A 22,026-nucleotide genomic window follows, 5' to 3' on the forward strand; every position below is an offset into this window, starting at 1 on the left:
ACTCAGCAGAGAGCCAGGTGCCTCCTGTAACCTCTGGCACACCCATCTGCTAGTGATGCTGGGCTCCTTCCATTCCTTGCCCCACGAGCTTTGTGGCCGAGGAGAAGGCCCAAGCATTAGAAACTCTCCCAGAGCTTCATTACCGGCACAATGAGCTGTAACCACACTACTGGAAAAACACGGTCTTCTGAGCAGTGACCTAAATCAGGGTCCTGTGTCTGCAGAAATGTGGTTCTCCCAGAGAGGCACTTCCTAGCTAACCCCTCTTTTTGCTTCCATTCCCTTGGTAAGCCTGCAGCTCTTTGCATAACAGCCCAGTAGGTATGGCGTAGTCCTGGCTACTCATTGCCCAGTCCCTCAAGTGCTGAGCCACTGCCTGCCCTTGCCCTCTCTGGGAGGTTGCATAATGCCGCACAGACGCAAGGGAGAAAGGAATATTTTTAAATGTGTGCTTTATTATTATCTTTTTTAAACCTGTATAAATAAATACAAAATGACAAAGAGGTTCATGTTTACTAAACATTGCATTTGATTGTATGACATTACACAGTGTGTGTCACAATAGTTCACCTTGTCGTTGTGTCCTTTTTAGCTGTTGGTGCATAATTCTATAACTTAGGATACGCTTAGTCCTGAAGCTGCATCCAGCCACCCTTTTAGTGGAACCCCTGAGTGCTTACAATTGCAAGAGTGTGTTAGGGGAGCGCTTGAGCCAATTAGCTGAAATTGGGGAATTTCATCAGAGAGGTTTGGCACAGCAAAGAAGCTAATGGGAGGGTTGGGATAGGTTCTTTAGAAAAGAAAAAGAATTAAAGCTTGGAGCATTCTTATTTTGGTTTTCCTTCCCCTTAGTGGTTAGTAGGAGTATATCTGTAATCAAAATCAGCAGAGAACATGGGTTCAGTTAGGAACAAGATTTTTTTCATGCTCACTGAGAGCAGGCAAATGGACTTGTATGATCAATTTTTACCTGAAGAGCTGGTTCATATTTTGATAGGGGTGAAAATATACTCAACCATTTCATGAAGTGCTGGTTCTCCAAACCACTTACCATCTTCACCCAATGAAGGTCAACTGCCAAGGCTTTACAGACACACTCAGGTCACTATCTGCTTGCTTGCTTCTTTGAATTGCACTCCATGAGGTTTTTCACATTCATTCTCTCTAATTCTCTTCAGAAGGCATGAATAGAAATACTTCACCTTTACATTTTAAGCTTAAAAAAGTATTAGCTGGAAATAATTTTTAACTTCCCTTTGACCAATTTGAAGCAAATTGTTGTATTCAGGTAGCGTTGAATTTTGTATAGACTTTCGTGCTATTTTGTGAAATGTATTTATTTCCGATAGGTTTTAGTAACAGCAGTAGCTGTAAAGGATGACCCTGGAATTTTACTATCTCTGATTGGTCACCCAAGTACACTTTATTTGTCTGTGAGCTGATTTAATGCATATTAATGGAAACTATGTCTAAAGAAACAGTTATAGATTGGAATGGTGTGTAAGCATGAAGGAACTGCTGAGCAAAGTGTAACAAGGAGTTAAGATCTGTAGAGAGAACTCAGGCTTTGGTGATCTTTCTCTGACTATTTTTTAACATTTAGCAGTCTGCATTGAAGTCTGTGTTTCCTCACACCTACCAGGTTTGCTGCTGTTTGCAGTTGTTATTACCTTTCTGATCAGTGCTGCTCATTCGCAGCTTGTCTGCCCCACTTTCCTCTGCCAGAGGAGTCAGACCTCAAGACCTTCCCTTCCTTTAGCAGCATTTTGAAATAAGCTTGATGGGTACTTCTTTACTGGGGAACTATTTACCAATTTATTGTTTCATAGAACGACTATATCCAAACACAGACACTCCACTGCTCTGGTGCTGGGCATACTGCTGTTAGCTGGGTCTGAGACTTTATAATATACTCAGAAAAGACAAATCTTTTCTCAGCTTCCACCACTGCCCTCCTGCACAGCAGCCTCTCATTCACTACAGCTCCTGAAGGCTGGTCAATAATACTGCCTAGTTTGGATGGAATTTTTGTAAATGATCTTATGTGCCTCAAGTTTTGACTTTGTATGTGGTCTGATAGTGATAGAACAAGGGGATTGGCTTTAAACTAAAAAACGGGAGACTCAGGCTGTATGTTTGGAATAAATTCTTTACTCAGAGGTGGTGAAGTGCTGGCATAGCTGCCCAGAGAAGCTGTTATGCCCCATCCCTGGAGGTGCTCGAGGTCAGGTTGGATGGGGCCCTGGGCAGCTGAGCTGGTGGGGGGCAGCCCTGCCCATGGAAGGGGTTGGGGCAGCGTTGGCTTTGAGGTCCCTTCCAACTCAAACCATTCTGTGATTATGATTCATCAGAACAAAGGCAAAAATGTGAACTTTTTTATTAAAGAAATGCCCGTATTTTAAGCTGAAAATCTGAGGAATGATAATTTTGTCCTCCTCTCCTCTTGTTTCTGATGTTTTATTTTTACCTGCTGGGCAACGTGTTTTGGATCTGGCTGTTATATTCTGCCATATCAGTATACTGAAAACCCAGAGGTTTCCCAGCATAGGAACAGAGTATGAAGAATCTTTTGAAAATTGGATAGTGGAAATGGAACCTTACAAAATTATTGGTAATGGAGCCTTACAAAATCAGCTGCCACTTAGGAAAAATAATGAGACTTCTACCTAGACTTTTACTTATTCTTTTTCCTGCTGTTGCCACCTTTATTTCCTAATGCGCTAACAGAGGACAGAGATGGCAGGTGTGAAAAACATTCCGGGATGAATGAAACAATCTGTGTATACAAAGACTGGCTTGATCTAAACAAAAACAGTTATCTCAATAAAACCTGCAGTATGAATCTCAGATGGGCTGCATGGCATGAAGCCAAAGGTTACCAAGCACTGGAAAAACACAAGTGTAAGTAGGCCTGGATGGCATCCATAGCATGTCCATGTCTTTAGCACATCTATAGAGTACCATAGAGGCCAATTTGTCTTATAAGACTTTAAAGAGCAGCAGAAATATGAATGCATGTCTCTCTGATGAAGGAGTAATAAGGCTATGCTCAGCAGCAGCTCAGGCTTGGGGTGCTCCTCATTAAGGCTGTGCTGGTGCAGCCTTGGCTCCATGCCCCAGGTACTTGGGCACCTGTGCAGTGTCAGAGGGGCTGTCTGCCTTTGGAAGAGGACTGTCAATGTGAAACTCAGCCTTTGGCTGGTAGGGGAAGAGGGAAACAGTCACCTGGAGAATGACAGCCATGCTTTAACCCAGTGATATTAGACCTATGAAGTCAATGGAGAGATGCTGATATACACCAAGAGTTTGCTATTACATTTCTTTCTCATCATTTAAAAAAATTTTCTCTTACCCAGGCTCCAGAGTTTAAAGCTCTGTTGTTGCAGATGTTAGTAATTTAAAACTCTTACCTTGTGTTCAGCCTGGTGCTGTAACAGACCACCTGAAGAGTTAGTTCTTCAGGTCTGTGAGTGCATCTGAGAGTTTTTCCATGTAGGTTTTTATGGAGTTCTCTACAGTAAATTTAGGTATCTCTGATCTGGGTCCAATTTTTGTCTCCCATTTCCAATATATATTTGTCAGTTCTACCTGTGAAACCTTCTCCATAAATTTATTATTTGCTTCTCACTTCAAATATTTTGTATTCTGAGATGCTGGCTTTTGAAGCACATGCTGGGAAAAGAAAAGGAACTCACAGATGTTAGCAATCCTTTCTGTAATTCTGAAGACACATATGTCAACTCCAAGCTTCCCATTTCTAAGCCCAGTTCTTTTAACCTTTCCTTGTAAATGAGATTCTTCAGGCTTGGCGTCACCCCTGACTGTGAGGCAATAACCGTTCCTTTGATAGAGAGATTTGGAGAGTGCCAAATGAGTCGTCTGAGAGGTATTTTTCTCTCTTTGCCTCTCTCTTTACTCTTCCCACTTCTGCAATGTCCATATTATAAATCTGCTGGATAACATCCACACAGATGGGGACATTAAATATACTATGGTGTTCTGACAATGGGCTTTGAATGTTTCTCCTTTCCAGATCAAATAATATACGTCACATCACTCCCATATATCAGAGAAAAGCCAGTGCAGCAAAATGCTTTTGGATTTCCTGCCATAGCTTCTGTAGCAACCCTTCCAGTAAGGTCTTAACCATGGGCAGAAGTGGTTCCCATCAGAGGGGCTGGCCAATGGGAATATCCTGAAATCATACCTCCTGGCAGCCCCTTGGTGAAGTGTGGTGATTTACACAGGGCTGAGAATAGGCAAACCCAGGACAGCTTGCCATCACATGCTGCGAGGAAAGAAAAGAGGGAAATTCAATTGCAGATGTTCTTGACTTGGAGATCACCTTAGGAGAGCTGGTATTTCCTACTTCCTACCACAGGTGATGTGCATGAGGACTCCTTTTGTCCAGAAAGAAAATCGATTGCATTGTCAGAAGAAAAAAAAATCCCTCAGAGAGATGAGTATTTTATCAGGGAGGTATGTCTGTTTCAGATACATTAAAAGTCAGCTCCTTTTCTCTGAGTAAGAATTCTGTTCAAAGAGATGGACGGACCATTTGTTATTTGCAGTAAGTCATGAGCCAGAGTGCATCTGACTGATCTCTTTTTCTGTATGATACTGTGTATATATCAAGCAAAAGTCTCCAGCTCTGCGCTCCAGCCTCCATTACGAATGATATCCACCTTTTATTCTGAAGCAATGAGGTACTGAATCTATATTTTAATTCATATAATTAGGCAGCGGTGAATTTTCATTTTCCTTATGTGAACAGACCCTGTGTATTGTTAGGCAGCCCTGGTATAAATTACAGCTGCAAATCTTTCATGCCGTCATATAATTTTGCTCTCTCCTCCTTCTCCTTCAGACCTTCCCTCTCTTTGCAGCTCAGAATTTTTTGTGTCATTTCTCTCCCATCCTGGCACAGTAATACCCAAAGATTTCCTTTTCTCAACACTTCTGCATTTCTGCAGCTCCCTTCTTTGTTCCTATGCTCCTTCATAACTTCTCTCTTGCTCCATCCACGCTGATGCATTCCTAATTCCAGCACAGCTAGACCATTCTTCCTACCAGCTTTCAACTATGTTTTTGGGTTGTATTTTCCTCCTTTTTTCACAGAGCCATCTTGAGTTGTGTGTATATAAAATACATAATTGGTATGGGGGTGTCTGCACTATATATGTATTAGTGGGACAGATCATTTCCTGATTAGAGCTAACAAAGACAAAATCATTTTTCCTTGCAGAATCAGTGAACAGATTGCTAATTATGAAATGTATGTGAAGGCATATTTTTTTGCACATTGTGTTTTCTGGCATCACTTTGTTTATATACATTCAAAATTTTGTTTCCAGCAAACTTCACCCGTTCAGTGTGGTAATTTCTAGGAACACAAGTGTCAGTCTTGCTCAGAAGTATGTCTGTTCCCAGGACAGGCTGTATTCAGGGGAACTGAAAGTGGCAGAAGTGAATCAGAATAGAACGTTCTACACACTGTGGCCCCCCAGCTACATCACTTTAACCAGTGATGGCCTCATGTTCTACTCTTTCTAGATTGGTGCTTAGCACATATTTCAGTTGCTCTGTGCCAGCAAAAAGAAATCAGCATATCAAAACCAGCTCCCCATAACAAATTCTGTATTTTGTTTAACCCATACACAATTAAGTGATATTTAAAGGGATCGTGTAAATGTGAGCACACTGCACTGTTTCAAGTCCCTAGTCCTGCACAGTATGTGTGTGCAATGTAGTTGTACAAATAATGAAATGTGGCAGTTTGGAATTACGATGTTCTGATGATGTGAGAATGAACAGGTGACAGGGACTTAGGGCTGGAGCATCAGTCCTATGAAGACAGGCTAAAGGAACTGGACTTGTTCAGCCTGGAAGAGAAAGCTGCAGGGAGACCTCATTGCAGCCTTCCAGTATTTAAAGGGAGTTTATTAACATGAGAGAAATCAACTTTTACATGAGGAGATAATGATAGGACAAGGGGGAATGGTTTTAAAGTAGAAGAGGGGAGATCTAGATTAGATGTCAGGGAAGAGTTTTTTTACAGGGAGAGTGGTGAGGTGCTGGAACAGGCTGCCCTGAGAGGTTGTGGATGCCTCATCCCTGGAGGTGTTTAAGGCCAAGCTGGATGAGATTCTGGGCAATCTGATCCAGTACTAGCTGTAGTGGCTGGCAGCAGGGGGGTTGGAACCTGATGACCCTTGAGGTCCTTTCCAACCCAAGCCATTCTATGATTCTATGACTAGGTCAGGAATGGGTAATAGAAGCCACCTTTGAGGAGCACTCAAACTCCCCATCAAACCAAAGTGGCTGAAAGCCTTGGCAAGTGCTATGACTGCCCACAGCCCGCTCCCAGTCCTGATGCTGTCTGCAGTGATTCAGGCTTGGGTCTTGCTCCCTCACCCTTGAGAGGGAACTGATTCTTATCTAATTACTGCAACCAGCTGCAACAAAGCAGCTGTGCCTGTCACCCTTGTCACTTGGCACAGTGCCATGCTGCTCCGGTGCAGCAGTTGGCCTGAGTGGGTTTGCTTGGGGAAACCCTGAAGAAAGGTGAAATAGGGAAGGGGTGATGGACTGCAGAGATGGGAAGATCCTGGGACAGCAACCACAGAAAGAGAGATGCACTGTGATAATGATGGGGTTTCCTAGCTTTGTGAATGCTGAGGTGTTGGGAAGTTCCATCACCACCAGCTTGTGATAAGACTAGTTCTTGTGTGAGCAGAGAACATGTGCCCCAAACTGCTCCAGCGTCCCTGTCTGCTGGCAGCTGGAGAGGATGCTGCCTGGCTGCTTGGAGAGGACAGGCAAATTGCTGTGCTGGCAGGGCAATGGCATGGGCTTCTGCAGCACTTGGGGAGCACAGGAAGCAAAGAGAGAGAGAGCCATTTTATTTTAGGCTTATGCTGTACATTGAGATTCATTATACAATTTTTTTTCCCCTAAATTAATACAAAAATAGTAAAAATAGGTTAAAAAAGCCCAAATGAAAACCCCTGACATCTTGCAAGCCATTTATGTGACACACAGATTAAGACTTATTGGAGCTTACATAACCTAGAATTATTTATACTGACTTTCCTTTTTTTTTTTATTATTTTTTCCCCCCCAGAAGTGAAATAGTGATGACCTGCAGAATACCAGTGGGTGCCCCAGGAGATGCTGAGCTGCTATCCCCCAGGCAGGGAGCTGCATAGGGGGCACCTCTGCAGAAACCACACCCCTCTACCCCAACATGTGCATGCTGGGCAGGAACACACTCCAGATCCCCTCCTAGGTCCAAGCCTTTGCCATATCTTAAAAAAAAAAAACAACAGATTTTTCTCTTGCACTTTCCTGGCAGAGAATGGGATTCACAGATGCCCATCCCTGCCAAAATTTGGAACTAAATCTCCCCATTCTCTAACAAGACTGGGGATAGGGAGAGTGAGTAAGGTTTCCCCTGTGCCTGCTCTGGGGTCCCAGGGTGCCCTGTGGCCATGGTGGGGTGCCCAGCTGTGAGAGGAGAATGCTGCCCAGATGCATCTCTTTCTCATTGGAGATGCAGGAATATATATTTCACCCCGATGTATGTGGCCCAAATTGTACGCCTTGGTTTGTATGAGTTTAGGTTTTAATATCCATGTATGTAGGGGAGGGAAAGGGTTTGGGTAACCCTCTCTGTTCATGGTCTTCTAGACACAGAGAACAGCGAGGTGCTGCAGAGGTGTCAGGCAGTCCAGGAGCTTGCTCTATGCACAGGCTCTGGGCTGCATACACCCTGTGTGCAGTGCAGGGCAGGGCTGTGACATGCACTCAGTACCCATGCTGTGGTTCTGACCATGTCCTCTTTTCTTCCTGTGCTCCCATCCTGCCCACAGCTCCTGTCCCTGCCTGGGTAATTGCAGTAGCTCCATGTGCACAGCAAACCTAAAGCCAGCTCCTCTATTCTGCTCCCTTTTCCCAGATTTCCAAGAATGCTCTATTTTCAAAGCTAAGCAGCAGGAAAAAAAACACCCATTTGCTTTTCGAAGTTCCCCCCTGCAAAAATCACATGCTAAAGAGCTCATTTCTGACTTTCTCCTGTTTAAAAGAGAAATCACAATTTTTCTTCTCCCTCTCCCGAATTTTCTCAGTTGTGCTGCTACTGTTTTGTTTCCTCGGTTAATAAAAATAAATGAGGTGTTGGCTGCGGTGGGATTTGGTGGCTTGCCAGAGGACAGCTAGCCCAGAGAAAAACCTTTAAAAGTACACCTTTCAATTTACAGTACACATGTTACCTGAATGCAGTGCTGGCTCAGAAAGCTCCTGAGAGCAGATGCGAATCCTCACATGGCTCAACGCAACCTCAAGCCACTCTGGTGTTGTTTTCCCTCCGGGTTCATGCAGTTGTCCAAGATAAATGCGTTTGCTTGCCTTTGGAAAAGAAGTTCTTTGCTAGGCAGGTTTTTCTCAGCCTTCACAGCTCCAATTTTAATTTAAGTGGAACAATTTCACTTAAAGCTTTGGGCAGAAAATTCTGGCTTCATCACTTAATTTTTATGGTGAAATTATTCCAGCTATACCAACTTTTCTCTCTTCATTTTTCCTTCCAGTTAGGGAACTTGTAAATTGAAAATGGACTTGTACTAAGCCAACATTAGAAAATATCTTACAAAAAAACTGAGTGGTGTTAGTGGACACATGCACTTAAGTTGGTTCTTTTTCCCCATGTTTACCCTGTAGTAAAAATATACTGTACACCATACCTTACTGTATGGAAATTTTAATGTTTGTAGAAGATAAACACTCTCAGTGAGCCGCAGTCCTATATATTCTCTTTTGCTGTAGTCAAAATTTTTGCTGTTAAATTTTAGTCAGTGCCTGGCAGTGTATAATAAATACTGTTACTCACTGAATGTATACAAAAAGTGGGTCATCTCTATTGTAAACAAAACCACAGTGAAACCTGGGCTAGAAAGCCTCTCAAGAGGGTGACAAAAACTGCTTAAACCTAGGTAGTCTTCCAAACGGAGGCTCAGCAGTGAGGGTAAAAGCTGATGCACAGTTGGCCATTTGGAGTGCTTTGGACTGAGAACAGAGCACAGTACCTGCACCTTTATCAATGGATGTGGCACATACCCATTGACTTTGGTGGAGATAATTGCTCCAGAGGAAAAAGCCTATGGGAAGGAAGGCAAAGTGGGTTAGCACAGTCTGTGACCTTGAGAACGTGCTGTTTTGGGTTCATGTTGAGGTATTCAGATTACCTGTAGAGCAAGAACATTTGTTGTCTATCAGAAACATCCGTATTCAGGCAGGAATCTCATAGACTTTGGCCAAGAACACCCTAAGCATTTTCATGACTTCTGATCACCAAGCCTACAAGCGGGGAATGGAAGGTCAGCTTGAGGTGGAACATGATGAGACAGGTATGTAAGTTGGTTTTGTTTCTGTTTTGGGTTTCTAGGGGACAGTGAGTCTTCAGAAACTGCCTCTCACCTGACATGGACTTCTCTGTGCAGAGAGGGGCATGGGTCCTCTTGCCCATCCCACTTGTGGGCAGCCAGCATGAATAATTGGTGGGTAACATGGTGCTCAGAAGACCTGGTGGGGGAGGAATCTGCCTTTAAACAGATTTTTAGAATGGGTTGGGCAAATATCCCTCAGAAACAACTTCAGTATCATTAGCTCTCCATTGGGGCAAAGATGTGGTCTTCCTCTCACCCTGTGGATGCCCAAGCACGTACTGTGGCACTTTGCCATGGCACTGCCTCCATACACTTTCCCCAACAGATCTGAAGACAGAAAGGCAATTTTATCACAGGTTTTCTCACTTTCCTTGAAGATCTCTGAAGGCCTCGCACACTGAGATTTAATGATATCTGTGAAAGTACAAGCTTGTCATTGGACATTTCTTTAAAGACTCTCCTATCTATGCACTTCAATTAGATGTGAGAGGCTTATGGAAGCCATCCTTGCATCCTGTGTTTGCAAGTGATATCATGAAGGGTAGCAGAGGTGTCAAATCAGTGTTTGCCATGTATTTCTCTCTACCGTGTACAAACCAACTCTTTCACATGTCTCCTGTTTCCAGGAGTCTCACAAGTCAGTAGATTGCTGCTGTCAGAAATGGTTTGCAATTTCTCTGTAGCTCTCAACTGAGTTAATGCCATCTGAATTTTAAAAGCCACTGCAATTGCCTGTTGAACAGTCAGAACATAGGGAAATTGTAATTGAAATGACATAATGACTGCCACAGAAATTCTACAGTGGAAGTACATGGGAGGAATTATTTCTGGCTTAAAAACATAGCCCCACACCTGAGTCTAAGGAGGGGAAAATGGCCTCTCCCCTCACCTCACATTCATTTGGCTGTCTCTGAATTGTCTGCCTGTCTGACTTCTGCCAAGGCTTATGTTACTGCTTCTCAGCTGGTACTGCAGCAAATGGTGCTCATTCAAGCAAAGAGCCTGTGCATTTCTGGACACAGCTTCCTTCCCTTCTGGTCAGAGAGGAGTTATGCAGGGGAAGGCAAATGCTGCCAGCTGCACTGCCAACTTGTTTTGCTACTCAGAATGCAACAGATTGCCTCAGGGAGGGCAAAACATCTCTCACCTGCGAGGGAGGAAGCTCTGGAAGTATCTGCTCGCTTGAAATTTAACATTCACAAGGTGGCCTTAGCGCATTTTGCACGGGGCAGCTGGGGGTGGCTGGGACTTGATGCTATAGAGCTGCTTCACACAAAACAGCACCCCCAGGCTGCCGCCAGAGCTGCGCTAAGTCTGTGCAATGCTGGTGCCCTGCAGCCAAGCACCAGAGCTCCTGCAGGACCCAATGACCTCCAGGCACTGGCAAGCACCACGCCAGCTGTTGAGAACCTGTGCAGCACTCTTGGGTCCGTACATTCATGAGATTGCCTGATACACGTCAGCTTCCTGCAGACGGTTTTTTTGCAGGCCATTTATAGCTGGAGCACCCTCAGCAAAACCCAGAGAATTGGCTCATGTATCCCAACACGGTAACAAACCACTGAGTAATAATAATGTAGTTCTGAGGGGTAGAGGGGTGCAGGGTGGGAAGAAATGCTTTGTTATCTGTATTACTCCATATCAGAGACGCTGATGGAATTATTTAGAACTCACAGCTCCAACAAGAATTGGTAATGTAATCTTTTTAAGGTACGTTTTTTTTTTCTTCTTTTTCTTTTTTTTTTCTCTTGGATGTGATGTTTCCAATAGGCCGCTTTGATATGGACTCTTTGGGGACATTGTTCAACTTGCTAGTATTAAACTTCAGTTTGCTACGTACAACTCTCAGGGTCTGCTGTCTCTTGGAAGAGCCCATAGCTGTCAGGTCTATTGCTTTACTGGTACTCCAGGAAGTTACAGTAAATTACACATTACAGAAAACTACCTACTAATCTTTTTAGTGTGCATTACTAGTGAATGGCCTGAAATAGGCTCTCACCAAAAGAGCCCTAACATTCACTTTCTCGGCAACGTTTTAGTACATGAGGTTTGCATCATGGATTTGGGTGCTGAAATATCCAGTACACCGTCTTCTGTCTGCTGCTAGATCCACTCGCGTGTGTTAGTAGAGTGCTAACAAGGTTACAGTTGGTAAAGCAGGTGTTTAGCTAGTAGCAAGACATTTATAAAATAGAATTATATGGTTTCTACAGTGACAGAGTCACTCGGATTTTTTTTTTCTTTTTTTGTTTTTATAAGAAAAAGAAACAGCTATAAAACCATGATTAAAAATGTTACGCAGGATGATTTACATTTTAAAATAAGGATATTTTTAGAAAAAAAAGTGATTTATAGCATAAAAGTGTTTGGAAAGTGTTTGGTTGCTGTGTACTGCCTTCTTTCTCAGTACAGTTTGCTATCTGTTATACAGTCTTGCATAAATGTTTAGATTAGGGGAGAAAAGAAAAATTAAACATGATGGCTAAGACCTATAAGAGTGGACTCACTGACTTGAGTTATTGCTTTGCAGAAAGTTTGTAAAGCCTTTACATCCAGCGAATACTTAGTGCTACTTCATCCTTGACAGCTGACCTTTCAATCTGATGGGGTTTAGCAACAATAATTGCAGTATCTGCAGCGCAAGCAATGCATAAGGCTGCTTAGGAACCCAACCTCTCTCATTAGATTTCACTTCACGTGTCTGAAATTCATTCCCTCTTTGCACAGGTGTGCAAATTCTCTCGTAATACCTGTTATTGGAGCTGATCAAGGTGCAATCCCCTGGCTCTTTTATTTTCTTTTTAAATTTCGCATTTTGAATATTCCTGGATTTAGCTTAGAGGGGGGAGGAGAAACCTCCAAACCCCTTTCTCTCCCCAGATACTGAGTCAGTACTGGTTTATTTTTTTCTCAGTAAGACCTACTGTAAAAAAGCAACAAACAAACAAGTTAGACTGTTGTAATTTGGTCAACCACTCGAGTGCTATCCATATCCACCATTTCAACACACTCTATTTCCTCACGGTTTTCAGGATTCTTCTTCTCTTTCCTCTTCTTCTTGGACGGTGGCAGAAAAGTCAATATCACAGGTAAAATGGCAAAGCAGTGAAAGAAGGTGACTAATGCTATTAAAAACAAGCACCTGAACAGTGTACGGGTCAGATTTGAAGGCACAGCTGCAAGAGGAATCAGACCAACAATATAGCAGAGGTAGCTCTGCAAAATAGCTACCCCATGCACTTCCAGGGCATTTTTCACCCATTTAGTTCTTGTGAACTCTTTGCCCAGGACAAAGGTTGATAACAGTGGAGCACAGTTGTCAATTGTATAATTAATTCCGTAAATCAAGCACAACACAGAAATACAATCTAGTTCCACTTTCCACAAGGTCATAAAACCTATAACTCCAAACTCAACCGAGGCAACAGTTAGAGTGAGCCATACATTGATCAGAGAGTCTGCCACCAGGAATGCAGAGAAGAAGAGCAGAAATAAAGCACTAATGCAGGAGTTTTGTAAGGGGGCTCCCACTGAAGAGGCATAACGATCCATGTACACAAATGATGGATTGAAAACGATGAATTTCACCTTGGAGGTGAGAGAGAGCTTCCTCAGGGTTTCCAGGAGGTCATAAAGTTCTTCCCTCTTGGATTCCATTGTCTTGGCCACCAGGAACATTCTGGAGGCCACGACATCAACTTCGTTGTTGTATTTCTTGGAAAAGATGATATCCTCTGAAAAATGGGCAAACTGAGGGGCTTTCAAGAAGGAGTTCCTCAACATATCAGTGAAATTTTTCTTGGGCAATCCAGTAGATATGTTGAGTTTCCTAAGGTAATTTAAGTAGCTCTCAAACCAAGATATCCTCACAAAGCCCTTGGTATACTCCAGCACGTCCTCCTGGACACTGGTGTTCCAGTACTCTATCGACTCGTAGATGTAGAACCCAATCACCGGGCTATAGTTACTGAAATACTTCTGCTGGGCAGTCGTATACTCAATGGTCCGTGTAGCGGTCGCTACGATGTTGCTCAGGTCTGACCCTTCACTGACCTGCAGGTAGCCCATTAAGGCAAAGGATATATAAACAAGGTAAAAGAGAACTACAAAAGGCTTGACGTAAGTGTTTGTTATCCAGTCACAATAATAGCGTTTAAGGAACCACACCAAAAGATGACTCTCGTAAGTGTTCGTTTCCTCTGAATCCGCTGTGTCCTCACTGAATCTGGCTGTCAGAAGAAACCTATACCATGCAGGCTTCTCTTGCAATACCTCTGGCTTTGGTACCTTTCTACAGAAGATACTATGCTGGTAGTTGTTTTCTATGTAGCCAGTAAACACCAGGCTGGAACCATAAAAGGAGAGTACATAGAGGTAGTTGAAGAAAATTGCAATACAGGAATTGCAGCAGAAAATCCTGGCTGCTTCAATGTTAGTGAAGGGACTGGCACCTATTCCAAAAGTGACCAGGTACATGGCAGTGGTGAGGGAAAACGAGAGCATGGAGTCTGCAAATACGGCTGCAGTCCTCTCTTTAACATGTTGGTCTTCTCTAGTTTTTCTCCAGGAGGACAACATTTCAAAAGTCCCATATAACCCATGACCTACAATAGAGAACAAAGCAAGTATTTAAAGTACTCAAATAAACATGTGGAAAAAGGTAACGTACTAAAAGGCTCCAAGGAGATACATCTGGATGTTAACAATTCTTGAGGTAAGCGTCCTGCAGAAGAGAGAAAATATTATGGAGCTCTAAGCCACTGAAGCGTGTTTGCTACCTGACTAGCAAACCTTACGGCCAGAGCTGGAGGAGAGTTCTGCTTCACTGATGCAGGGTTGATGGGTTAAAGGAAAAAGTATTTTCTCTGGCTGGCTGTTCCGTTTCAATATTTTGGAGTGCCTGTGATGGAAGATGCTTTGAAATTAGTTTTTCTTGGTGATGGAATCTGACCTGTGGTGGAAACAAAGAAATATGACCTTGAAGTGCCAATGCTGGAAGCAGAGCATTAGTTGGCTGCTTTGTAGAATGACTGCAAAAAATGAAACCTTCATATAAGCTGAATTCTGTCAAGTAAATCAGTCACTGACTTCTCCGCTTCCTATACAGATTTTCCATCAGGAAAAAGAAATCCTAGAAATGGAACAAAGAAAGAAAATACAAATAACTTTTAGAGAGGAAAAAATGTAGAATTGACGTGAAACTGCTTAAGGCATTAGTTTTCTTACTTCAGCATGTCTAAGGATTTGTGAAACCAAATGCTGCTCTTTTTTTCCCTTGGCAATTCCTATATTTTGTAATTAATTAATTAATTCTTAAAATGAACATTGTGTTCATGAAAAGGAATAACAACCAGCAAAACTAAAATCCTGTGGGTAACTCTGAAGTGCAGTTAAACTGAGAAAATTGGATCGTTTTATTTTAATCCCTGGTTGGCCATCCTTCTCTTCTGGTTCCTATTTTATGACTGATAACAAAGATGCAGTCTGGGGCTACTGACCTCTACTCACTCATAGTAGACCTGAGTTAGGAGTGCAGTCATCAAGCAGGAATCAGATGAGAGTAGATAAGACGAAAGTTGGTTTTACATAGAGGTGAAAGGAAAAAATACAGCCTTAACTAAAGTGTAAGACTTTAATACTCATATCATGTTATAATAGATGCTTTCCATTGAATCCTACCTTATCCACTGTCTTTTCTCTTCCTTCTTGTTTTTTTTTGTTGTTGTTGTTGTTTTGTTTTGTTTTATTTTGTTTTTCCCCTGTCCTTTCTTTACCTTTCCAATTTGCTATTGTCCTATCTCCAGAAATTCTCACAAGCCAGCGCCCAGCACTTTGCTCTTACCCATTTTCTGGTAGCATTAGATGAAATGATCAGAGCAGAATTAGTCACCGACGACAGTGAAGTGCAGCCACTGGACTGCTCAAGTTGGTGTTCCAGTCCAGCAGGTCAGGGTAATTCACAGATCTCCATTAGAACTTCAGGCTGTCTGCAGGCTACCAAAATTGTTCTGTCGGCCATGTTCTCTTCACATGTAGATGGTTATCACTTTTGACACAGAGGCTACAAATATTAGTCAAGAAACCCTAAACAAATGGGATATGCTCAGGAAACAGGACATACTGTGTTTAACCCTTTTGTGGTCAGTACCGTTAAAGATGAGGTAATAGGACATCTGGTTTACTTCCTTATCACTATCACCTGGTATGAGAGTAAACAAGTCCGCACTCTTGAATCTAGCAGATACCATGCCTATGCTGTTGTCTGGAATCATGGCATGGAACATGACTGTCCAATTTGTAGCAATATTACAGTCCTGGTCTTGATATGGCATTTGGCCTTCATCTTAATTGCCCTAAGCAATGTTTTACAGCTGCTTTCAGATGCCAGGTCAAGACTGTCAATTTGATAACTAGCACTGTGCCCTCTCTTAAAACTAATGGGGAATACTGGAACTCCCCAGACGTAAAATAAAGCAAAAAGCACAATCAGTGACTGGCACCCTGCTGTTAATTATGCTTCAAATAGTTATGTTCTAGGCTCAGTAGGGAAAGCTATTAAGCTTGCTTCCAGTGTGTTCTTTGTAAAGACAGACTGACCTTTATTTAAATGTAACTGATCACTTGCCAAAGCAGGGAGTGAGAGGTTTAATCCATTTATGGCTCCCATAAGTCCTGCAGACAGGCTTCTCTGAAAATTTCACATGGCATCGTATACATTAGCTTCTAGTGAGCAAAACAGTATAAAATGAGGTCATTGAATATTACAAATTACTTCCATCATGAGCTTTAGTTATAGCACGTTTTTGCAAAACAACATTTCAGCATTAATAGGCTCCTGACTAAAAATATTCAGATAGCTGCATTAATTCGGACAGCCTTTGACTTTGCAATGAAAAAAATATTAGAGCTAATTAGATATGAAGCTGAGCAGGATTTTTTATCTGTCATAAGATTTTGCATAATGTCTGATAAGACTAACTCCTGATACTCTGTATTTTCTTTAAAGAGGAAACATAAAAACACTTTCAGGACATCTCTTGCTTCTACACAGTCCTTGAGACTATCCTAAAATGGCAATTGATTTGGAGGACGGTTCAAGCAAATGCATGAAGAGGCATGCCCTTGTGCGCTTCGCAAAGCCAATGGAAAAATAGTTAGATACCATTCTATTTTAGGCTTGGCCCCTCACTACTCAATCTGTGTGCTGGGAACTGTCATTTTCCTTCAACGGTACGCTCTCGGACTCCTGTGCCCATTTGTACAACAGCTACAGAATTCTGATTTACCTCTCAGAAGGCCTGCCTGGATGGCCAGCAGACTTGCATACTGGCCCGATCCCATATGCTACAAGTAAAAGATGAAATCTGAATTCATACACAAATTCGAAGGCTGACCAAAGATTTAGCTATAATGAGATGTACCTAACTTAATGTATTCATCTAACTACTGACTACAGGCAAAACTTGGAGTGACTATCTGCAGCTGTCTGATGCTTGCACAGGTCTCAATTACAGAGATTAGGGCTGATAATTGGTTCGTGGAGGCATTTTGTGAGAATTTCTTTCACTCTCCTCTAATTTTAGTTTCCATTTTTTGCATCCCTAACTGATTTTATTCTCTTGCTAGTGCTATGTCTAACCTATATAATATTAATGAGAACAAGGCAATTTTTCCATTGCAAATAAATTATGTAATTACTTTAACCGATTTTCCCTTTTTACTAGCGACTTAGCCACAAATCTGTAATGATTTGCAGCAATTTGTTCATTATTCACCGTCACTCAGTAAATAACAAATATGAACTCAAACAGCTAATGGGCTATTGGAGATCTTTTGCTGTTGACATTTGCTATTATGATTCACTGGTCGTGCCCTACAGTCAGGCTGTACAACTATGTGCCGAGAACACGGAGTACAAGGAAGGACTGGATTATTTTATGGAAAAGAGATTCTGAATGGGCAAATGAAAATGTTATAGGAACATGAGAAAACTATTGGAAGAAATAGGGACCAAAACCTTTTTGTGCATGCTTTCCTTTTCTACTACTTTTCACTGCAGCGGATTCCGCTACCACGTGCCTTAGACAACTGAGGACAGAAATTATGACTTTTGTAGACAAAAAAAAAAACAAAAAAAACCACCAGAGCATAGCCACAGTTATATATTATTTTGGAGGACCTTAAATTTAGCATGGGCTATTTTTAATTTTAGAAAATAATAACAATATCAGTCATAAAAACAACAAGTGATTCCTAGTTTCAATACAGTGCTTTTATGAGTAGCCTGAAAATGCTATAAAAAGTTTCATTAGCCTCCTTCAGGATCAACTACACATGCTCTGCAAAATCAGTCAGAGTGCACACAAGAGAAAAAAAATCTTGTGGGAAGTTGTGAAAGCGAAGGCAACATTTTCAATTACTTATTATTATTGTTACTTATATAATTTTAAACAGTACTTTATGTATAGGCACTGTGACCATTCCTTTTAACACCATTTTAAAATATTGGAAAAGAAGTGCTTCCTTTCTTCCTCCAAGTGGTTGCTCAAGCAAGAGACATCTGGCAGCTAAGGCTCCAGGCTGGCATTAAAACAAATGAGGTCGGGGGGTTTTGATCTTATCACAGTAAGAGGAAGTCTGAGTATTCAAACAGACTCTTTCAGCAAGAGAAAGCATGGGGAATGACTTAGAGTGAAGTTTTGGTTCCTTGCAGTTTTACCCATCTATGAAGTCACAGAATAACTGCACACTATGGGTCTTGTTTTGTTCTTGCTCTTTGCAAGGTTGTGTGCCTGTGTGTGTTTGATACTTGAGCAAAAGCACTCTGAATAAAATCTCCCTTAAGGCCCTGAAGTTGCATTCTTTGCACTTCCTTTGGAAGGCAGAGTTTTATGGGCAATTAATTTCATTCATCCCACTTTAGGACAGCTGCACACAAAGCTTAATGCCCTCTGATCTCTGCCTCAGCCATGGTGAACGTCACACTAGCATGGATGATGCCCACTGACCAGCATTCCAGCTCACAAAGCCCCAGTACAAGCACAGAGAGCTCCCGAGGCAGCAGGCTGTTCTGGCAGCAAAGCTGGAGAGAGGGGTCCTTCTCATCCTTTGTTATGCTCCTCGTCTCCTACCTGAGCCTGCTGCTTGCCTGCTGCTTGCCTGCTGCTCCCAAGGCTCCTGCTCCTAGGGCTGCTCTCTGCACCAGACACATCAGGATGACTGGGATTAGAAACATTCACAACATTTTTTGAGAGTTACTTTTTAATCCAAGTTGTTTTCCTGACACCAGTGGCATGAACGATGGGCTGAAAATGGGAATGAGTCATGGCAGGATGCATAGATATGTCCTTGTGAACTGGACCAGCAAAGCCTGATGTGGAAGCATGGATGTCGCTAGGCTTAAGTTGGGATTTTGATTTAAGGGTTTTGCCTGTATTGTAATGACTCTATCCTTACAACACTATCGGTTCAGCTATAGCAATGCAGTCTCACTTAGGTTAATGCAAGTCAGAAATCATCCCAGTGAATGGAACACTTGTCTGCAAGAGGAATTTAGTGTGCAGTGAGGAAGTGTACAAATTTACAGAGCAATGGCTGTCTTGCACCAGTGTTGTTTGTGGAAATCTGGAAGAGCAACTTAATTCACATTCAAAGTGGAGTGAAATATCATCCACAAAGACAAACACTGAGTGAATTAACATAGAATAGCTAGGATGCTATAAATTCACATCCTATCTTGCTGCCAGAGCAGGCAAGCTCTCAGGAACTGCACTTGTGCAAAATTAGTCTGTGGGAGATCAGCATCATATTGCAGGAATTGCCCTTTCCAAAACGATATCTGTAATAACATATGATATAATGAAGGTGCAATGAATTTTCCTAGCTGACAGTATTAAAAATAACAATGTACATCGCTCAGCTATGTGATTGCTTGCCACAGTAATGTCAACAAAGAGGCTGAGACAATTTCCCTGTGCTGACTTACTTTTTCCAGATAGATCAGTGAGCTCATTAGCACCCATCTTATGAAAAGCCAAGTGAAAACGCTAATCCTGACTCCTTTTGCCACAGGAGTTGTAACTGACCAGTTGCTGAGGACACAGGTGACCTGCTCCAGGTGGCCTCTCCCAGCAGGCACAATGTTAATGCAGAACACACTGCAGGTTTACAGTGAGGCTGAATAAGCAGAAAGAGCAAGAGAATTTGCATCCAGCTGAAGCAAACATCCAGCTTCAGACCCTTATTTACACTAAAATAACAACACAGTATAGCAAATCCAGATCCTTCTGCACGCAAACAGAATTAGAACCAAGCCTAACTTAAACAACACGTCTCCCCGGGATTATCACAATTTAGTGGTGTGAATTGACCTGAAAAGCTAAATCACCATCAGTACACTCTTGTAACACAAGTATCATTCTAGATGAAATTGGTGGCCCATACACTGTGCTGTAACACTTCAGCTTTGTGGTGTGGATGGCAGACACTGCACAGTCAGACATCCCAAAGTGTGCAGACTTTCCTGTCCCAAGCAGTTCTGCTGAGCAAAAAAGCATCACAGAATCACAGAATATCCTGAGTTGGAAGGGACCCACAAGGATCATGGAGTCCCACCCTTAGCTCCACACAGCACCACCCAAAATCAAACCCTATGTCTGAGAGTGTTGAACTCTGGCACTTGGGGCTGTGTCCACAGCTCTGGACAGCCCATTCCATGCCCACCGCCCTGTGGTGTAGACCCTTTCCCTGACCCCCAGCTGCCCCTCCCCTGACACAGCTCCATGCCGTTCCCTCGGGCCCTGTCGCTGTCACACAGGGCAGAGCTCAGCGCTGCCCCTCCGCTCCCTGTGAGGAGCTGCAGCTGCCATCAGGCCTCCCTTCAGCTCCTCTGCTCTGCACTGAGCAAACACAGGGACCTCAGCTGCTTGTCATACGCCTTGTCCTCAGGACCCTTTACCATCTTTATGGCCCTCCTTCTGATGCCCTGCAAGCCTAACTTGCTTGTTCTATGCTTGTCTCTGTGTTTCTGGCAATCCACTTCCGTGAAGAGTAACACCTACAGGTCACTGACTGTAGGCAGCTGACCATCTTGAATGTGTTCTCCTGCCCAACACGAGTGGTGTGCCAAGAACACATAGCCTGACTTTTCTTCACACCTCCAAGCACAGGCTGAAGGGGCAAGTAAACGTACCTGCAGGTATAGTAAGGAAATGCACAGGAGAAAAACAAGATAGATGGTATTGGTATAGGTATATGCTATACAGATCACAGTGCCTTCCTTAACCTGCATCATAACTGGATAACAGCTATGGCAGTATATCTCAAGCATATAGCGCTGCTGGGTGGGTTCAGTATTTGCAGTTACTGTCTGAAAGATTAGTACATTTTACATATATATTAATAAGGTACACTGTGCTTGCAGGTGTTAACAACTTTATTGGGATCCTCCCAAAAGAGAAGCATACTTCCTGAGATTATGTGTCAGTCTGCTGGGCACTAAGGCACAACAGCAACAGATCTGGCTCTGGGGCTGCTTTACATCCGCATACAGCCATTCCTTCTCAATTGCTGGGGCCAATCTCCCCAGGCTCCCTTGGATCCATCCCAGCCAGAAAGCCCTGGTTAAGCCCATGGTCCTCAGCTTGCTGCTGGGACCACAAATACAAGCATCTTCTATTCACACCAGACAAAAACCTGCCTCAGTCTCCTGAAAGATCATCATTGCGCTTTGTGCTGTATTTATTTGGCAGGAAACTAAGAGAGATGTTTAATACTAAGCTGGAAGTATCTGCTGTGCTTCACAGCTGTGGGTGGCTGTGCCCACAGGAGCGCAGCAATGCAGAGCAAGCGTCCCTACACACCACGCAGCACGAGCTGCTGCACGCAGAGAAGAAATCATCAGCTGGTGCTCCGTGCTTTATGCTAGGAGACCACAGCGTTATTTTTAGGTTTAGATCTTGCAGAAAGACTCTCTGGGCTGTTCAGCCTGCGCTCAGATTGCTCAGTGCGTAGGCAGGAAAGCAGTGTGTTTCTTGCAGTCCAGCACAAGGTTTCTGTCTTGTTCAGGACTTGCGCAGAGCCTCCAAGCACAGCGCAAAAGGGGCTTGCTTGCTCCTAACACCCACACAGATCTGCTGCCCGGCATCGTTCTGATCTCAGCTTTCTGAATGTCTGATTTAATATCCCATCCATCTTCTCTCTGTTTCTAAAGATAATTTTTGAGAATGCAGCATAGGATTAGCACTCTCTGTGCTTTTGTCTGTTTTGGTCAGGGTTCACCCTTTCTGAATCACTCTGAGTGCACATTTGCACAAAGGATATGCTGATGGAAAGGAGCACCCTCATGCTTTCTGTCTTGCTGTAAATACTCAGGACCAGTGATACTGGGATACAGGATACACCATCTTCCCTCACAGCAAACAATCAACAACGATCAGATGTCTCAGAAGCCAATACAAAGCACAAGCTAATTTTAAGAGCATGATCTACATGATACCATTGAAACTAAAGTCATTCTAGGCAGAAGTCCTTGGCTCTGAAGTCATGCACACACATGAGACAAATGCAGTTATTCCTGTATTTTTTC

General features: G+C 42.9%; 1 protein-coding gene across 1 annotated transcript in view; it reads right to left on the minus strand.

The window, feature by feature from the left end:
* Nucleotides 1–435: 435 nt before the first annotated feature.
* Nucleotides 436–22,026, minus strand: part of PTCHD1 (patched domain containing 1) — a 41,341-nt gene continuing 19,750 nt past the window's right edge. The window contains exon 3 of the mRNA XM_085210809.1: nucleotides 436–14,044. Within this exon, the coding sequence (XP_085066935.1) occupies nucleotides 12,390–14,044 (1,655 nt within the window). The 3' untranslated portion in view covers nucleotides 436–12,389. The remainder of the gene's footprint in view (nucleotides 14,045–22,026) is intronic.

This window comes from Meleagris gallopavo, chromosome 1, assembly GCF_905368555.1.
Source record: "Meleagris gallopavo chromosome 1, MGAL_WU_HG_1.1, whole genome shotgun sequence".
NCBI classification, from domain to species: Eukaryota; Metazoa; Chordata; class Aves; order Galliformes; family Phasianidae; genus Meleagris; species Meleagris gallopavo.